Below are 6,187 nucleotides of genomic sequence, written 5' to 3' on the forward strand. Positions count from 1 at the left end.
ATCTCCTGTTGAGTCCTGGTAGAGGTGAAGTTTCCAAGTATTTTGCAGGTTGGGTGTGTGAGATGGCTAATAAGATGTAACTGATCTGGGGTGTGACAATGTGAGGTATTGCCAGCTATGGCAGGAGAAGTAGGCAGTGGATGCGTAACATATGCCAGCACAGCTAGCTGGAATTTAGTAAAGAATTATATGTTATTTGAAAACCAAACTGATTTGTACAGATGCTTGTGTTGAAAAATGTATTTGTAAAGCTGCTGGTGTTAAAATAATATCAACAGTGTGCCCTGCTAGGCAGAAAAGAAATGTACTTGCATTATTGTAACTGTTTAAATGTATATATTGTAACAAAGGATACTGGAAGAGAAGAGGTTAATCTCAATCCACCTAAGTTTGAGAAATAGTAAGAAAATTTAATTATTGGGCCTAGGCCATAAAGATGTTATCTCACAGTTCTGAATAAAGCCAGAGACACAATGCCTGTAATAAGCATGATTTGTTAGTCTCTGTAGGAGGAGTAGAAGCTGCACCAGATCTGAGAAAAGCTCTTTTTTGTGTATTATTGACATGTAGGTGCTAAATCCTGGCAGTTTCTAGCAATGGGGCAGTTGCATAGGAACCAGAAGTCAGATAAACAGATGTATGTGATGTCATTCTGTACAGAAATAACCATTTAATATTAGCTGAGACTGAAGTCTCGGAGCAGTCTGTTCCTGTAACCTAACAAAAAAAGGATCCCTCACTTACTTCATCTTGCCTTGCTCCACTAAGTGACCAGGGAATAGTATTCTTTGGATCAGTCAGGAAAATGTAGTGAGATTAGTTAAATATTGTTTTTCTGTAACTTTGCAAACCTGTCCACCTGTGTTATTTTTAATATTTATTTTCATGTTTAATAAGCCGCGGTGGTGCAGAGGTAGCGTCGTCGCCTCACAGCAAGAGGTTCTCCCTTTAGATTCTCTGCTGGAGTGCCTTCTGTGTGGAGTCTGCATGTCCTCCCCGTGGTCGAGTGGTGTTCTAAAGACATGCGTGAATGGGCATGCCTTCGTTGAAGGTTGGGCATCAAGCTGGAACCTCAGCACTGTAAAAATCTACTGCCAATCATTAGCGGACAGGAGTTCTGCTGTGCTGACCCCTAACCGGGGAAAGCCAAAAGAAGAACAAACATTATTAAATATATTTAAACTTTTCATTGTGGCTGGTCCTTTAGAAAATATTTTAATCTTTGAGAGTACTTATATCTCTTGGTGACACTTTGGCCACTCCTGAAGCCTGGCTGTTTGGTCACCATTACCATTTGTATTAATATTAATTTTACTCAGTATAATTGGGTATCCTTGCAAGAACCTTAGAATAGCTGGCTTTGGAGTGTCTGGTGGCCATGTAACTTACCTTATAATTTGGGAAGAAGGGGGCATAGCTAGTAAACTTGTGCCAGCCTTTCCCAGGTGTGTGTGTGTGTGTCTGTGTGTGTGTGTGTGTGTGTGTGTGTGTGTGTGTGTGTGTGTGTGTGTGTGTGTGTGTGTGTGTGTGTGTGAAAATCAAATGTCAAAGTGTGTGTGTTTCAGCTACTTGGAGCAGGGGCATGAAGCACTGGTTTCATAGAGACTGTGCTGGAAGACTTGGCTTGGACACTCGGCTGAGGACCTAACTCTGCAGCTGTGTCAGTGGGAAGCCTTACTGAGGACTTGGGGAGAAACAGAGAGTGAAACCCAGACCCCAGGTTGAGTATGTTCCCTGTGTGCTCTTAAGGGAAATTGTGCTTGATGCAGAGAGCTGCATCTGGAAATACTGGGTGTATCCATTTTTGTTCCAAGTGAATGTCCCTCTCTAGTGTCAGTGGTGAGGATTCAGGCTCCTTGATTACTGGCCCAGAGTGGGGACGTCACATGGGGCATGGCCAGGTATGCTGCCAAGAAGTGCCTCATTACCTGCCCAGCTTAAAAGCATAACATCAGCATGCAGCAAGTAGGACGTAGGAGAAAAAGCCTTGGCATTTTGGTCTGGGTATGTGTGGTGGGCTCATCTTCACTCTGTGCCTTCTTTCTGGTCCACCAACAGTGGTCTTGGCTGGGGATAACACTGCTGCTTGCCCTTGATGTCCAAATTATCTTCCTTCCCATAAGGTGGTACTGGCAAGAGGATGGAGCTATGAGAGAGAGAGAGAGTTAAGCAGCTGATGTCCAGCTGGAGGTCATCATGGAACTAAAAAAGAACTGAATTCATTATGACAAGTAATCAGCCTTCAGATGCTCTGAAGCTGCAGGGAGACCTGTAAAGAAAACTAGAATGCCTGATTCCAAAGACTTAAGCTCTGTATTACTGTGCTTGGCCTCAGTGACTAGCCAGTGTCAGGTCAAGGAGTAGGGTGCCATGTTTCTTTATAACAATGATGAAGAAGCCATTACCTATTTAATACATTTACTGTGAGAGAGGAGGGTAAAAGCCATTTCCAGGTATATTGTAAAGCAAAGAACAGCTTACCATATGGCAGACGTTTATTACTTTCCAGAAATGAAGAGCTATAAGAAACTACAGATGCATATATGACTGCTTTAAGATGCAAGGTGCATGATTAATTTGGAGAGCTGTGTGTGGCATAAATAACTGCTGCATAGGAGACAGACTATTAAGGGATTCAACCGTAATTGTAGGGAGCTTGTTCCTGACCTGGGAGTACTGGGAGTTCATAATACCATTCAGTAGGTGAAAGTAAGACTGAATCTGTTTAGACAGCTTATCTTTTAAGAACCCTGTCACATTATTATACAAATTAAAGCATTACTGTTTCAATTTAAAAATGTCATTATTTACATTTTCTACAGACAGCATACCTCTCAACTGTCAAGATTTTTGCATTATATTTTCATCTGCTCCTCATAAAATTTTTGCTTTTCAGGCAAATCTCTAAGGATTGAAGCCACTAAATAATGACATATATTTGAGCTACAGACTCCATACCCTTCAGAATGCAAGCTAACACAAATCATGTTATTCTATCATCTCTCTAAGCTTATAAAAGCCATATTTAAAATCTGTCCCTATTTTTGGGCCATTGTCCCTCCATTATTTTAAGCTTTTGTCTAGATTTCTTGCACCAAGAGGTTGAGTCAGTATGTCATTTAGTATACCTGTAGCATATCGAACCTGTTTTAATATATTCTGTACATAAAAGCACCCGAATCAAGAACTGAATCTCACTGTCCCCACTCTCCTTCCCATATAAAACAAACACACACACACACACACACACACACACACACACACACACACACACACACACACACACACACACACACACACACACACACACACACACACCTTTATCTTAACAACAAACAGAATGTTTTAGCTTACATTTAAATTAAATGATTAAAATGATTAACATTAAATGATCACTATGGCCAAAAATTGAAAGTAACATATTTTTAACTTAGCTTGATATTTTTGCTGTAGTAATATCAGTGCAACAATGCAAATAGTTATTTCTAATGTTTATTTTGCTCTGCTACAAAATGATGTGATGGAATGGATACTATTATCTGATTTTGTTTTGTTTGTTTTCCTGTTTTACCTTTTTCATAAAGTAACATGTGTGCTCATAATATAGGATTTTAAGGTCCCACCTATCATGCAATATCTTCTTTGCATTTTCTCGCAGTACTCAGAGTTAATGATAAAGCCATGGCGCTACAGCGGTAGCATTGTTGCCTCACAGCAAGAGGTTTTCCTGTTCGATTCTCGGCTGGAGTGGCTTCTGTGTGGAGTCTGCATGTCCTCTCTGTGGTCGAGTGGCCTCCAAAAGACATGCGTGAATGGGTGTGCCTTCGCTGAAGGTTGGGTGTTGGGCTGGCAACTCGGCACCATAAAAATCTACTGCCAATCATTAGCAGACCGGAGTACTGCTGTGGCGACCCCTAACCGGGAAAAGCCGAAAAGACCAACAACTTAGAGTTAATGATAAATGTGAGAATCTCCAGATGGAGTGTATGAAACTTTCTGATCTGTGTGTTCTTTGTCATGTTTTAAACATGCAAAAAAAAAAAAAAAAAAAAAAACATTTCTTCATCTGCAATGCAGTTCTGAAATAACATTTTCTTGAAAAAAGATTGGAACTGGGTAACCATTCATTCATTCATTCATTCTTTTTTATGTGGCAAAAACTCTCTTCATTGTAAGACTACATAGTAAAAGCTGTGAATTCCCAAATGCTGAGTAAGGTTATGGCTCTACAGAGGGGAGAGAAGGTAGCTGTAAATGACAGTACACTCTGGCCTGGACTGAATATATTTATGACTGAATGACGGAGAGATGGTGAGAATGAAGGGCTGCAAACACCTTAGTATGTGAGATTTCCTTTGGCCAAAAAAACAAAACTAAAAATGCGATGGGTAAAATTATGTAAAATCCAAGCAACTTCCTAAAGAAAACTTGTTTTATTCAAATACAATATGTTTTACACTGATGAAGCTGAGTAGCACAGAATCAGAATTGTCATAAAAGGAAAACAGAAAAAAATTAAACAGCAAATTCATATCTTTTTATGTCCCCGTGTCAACATTATTTTGTTTGGAGGAAATACAGAGTGGGGGAAGGAAATGTGCTTAGGACATTGCTGTCTTTAAATAAGTAACAGGGAATAACAAGAAAACCCAAAACATTTGCTGCATATGATATGCACACCCATAGAATGCTTAATAAATATCATCCATATCTTAGGAGCTTGTAGAAATTTGAAGGTCTTGTGCCAGGATTCTGCTAATCTGTGTTTTGTTTCCTTAGCTCCCAGGACTTGCAAAGAAGGTGACTGAGAAGGACTGGAAGGTAGGACACCTTCTTCGGGCTGTACAGAGTTACTGTGTGGAAAACAAGAAGCTACTCTTATCAAGAAAAGATGTGACTCCAGAGCTGATAGACTGGTTGATCAGAAGAACAGAAATCAACTAGAACAGTTCTAAGCAATATAATTTCTTCAAAATATATACAAACCCACTGACGTTTTCTATTTTCCTGAAGAACCCAAAGAAGGAATAATATATGAATCTGATGGGGAGTTGTACAGTCTTCTGGGAGGAAAGCGATCATACTGGAGGAGAATGACTTCATAACTTACGACTCACTTCTTAGATTTAATTTTGCTGCCATACCTTTCAGCTGTCTCAAAATTTTGTTCTGGTATTTGTTCCGCCTCTCCTAAATGTTGAGATTTGTTTGAAAAGTTCTTGTCTAACAGTGCCAATATTAAAAAATGTTTCTAGTTTGGAGCCTTTTCCCTAATTGTGTTTTTTTTACATAAATGTCTCTAATTTTATCTCAGTCTTTTATTCCATTTCTCAAAAAAAAAATTGGCCACTTGTTTAAAAAGTTGTAAGTTAATATTATCAGTATTTAAAAAATCCTCAGTTTAGGACCTTTTCCCAAATTATTTTTTTGCTTTGTACCTAATTATGGAGTAAAAGGTTGGTGGCTATGCTTGCTGTGACATTTTGGTAAACAAATGTAAAATAAATAAATTTTACCTCTTACAAGAAAAAGCAACAATCATATTTGATCTTTACATATATTTTCCATTGACTGTATTACCATTTATCTGCAAAAACAGACCAGTTCTGGTGTCTTTCTTTTGCACCTTGGTTGGATAATTTACTGGATTACTTTGCAACAAACATTTTGTAAAAAAAAAAAAAAAAAAAAAAAAAAAAAAAAAGCCTAGTGGAGCCAAGTTGAAACCTTACTGCATGTGCTGATGCTAACTAAAGAGTCATTGTTTTTATACTCAGTAAATACAACCCATTTGCTAGGTCTGTCTCTATCTGTTCTATACTACTTCTACATTTTTAAATTTAATGTCAAGTTTTATTTTGCTTTTTCTTTCTGCAGTGACTCCCTGTCTACTGCCCTTCACTTTTTTAAATTTAATTTTACTAACTGCATACATGTTGGCCTACAACATTAAAAAATGCACCTATCATCCAGGTTTAAAACTGCAAATGCTTCATATATTTTAAGATTGCAGACAAGATTTCACATAGCATAATAGTTGTATCTTGTTGCTGACTGTGGTGGTAGTGCTGCGGTAGCGTTGTTGCCTCACAGTAAGACGTTGTCCTGTTCGAATCACAGCTAAAGCATCTTCTGTGTGGAGACATTCGTGAATGGGCGTACCTTCATTGAAGGTTGTATGTCAGGG

The 6,187-nt window shown here is 38.6% G+C and overlaps 1 protein-coding gene across 1 annotated transcript in view; it reads left to right on the forward strand.

Annotated features, from left to right (window-relative positions):
- LOC122789984 overlaps window positions 1–5,261 on the forward strand; it is a 472,870-nt gene extending 467,609 nt beyond the window's left edge. Inside the window, exon 5 of the mRNA XM_044057493.1 lies at window positions 4,780–5,261. Within this exon, the coding sequence (XP_043913428.1) occupies window positions 4,780–4,944 (165 nt within the window). The 3' untranslated portion in view covers window positions 4,945–5,261. The remainder of the gene's footprint in view (window positions 1–4,779) is intronic.
- The last annotated feature ends 926 nt before the right edge of the window (window positions 5,262–6,187 follow it).

This window comes from Protopterus annectens, chromosome 15.part0, assembly GCF_019279795.1.
Source record: "Protopterus annectens isolate FY-2018-M chromosome 15.part0, PAN1.0, whole genome shotgun sequence".
Lineage (NCBI taxonomy): Eukaryota > Metazoa > Chordata > Ceratodontiformes > Protopteridae > Protopterus > Protopterus annectens.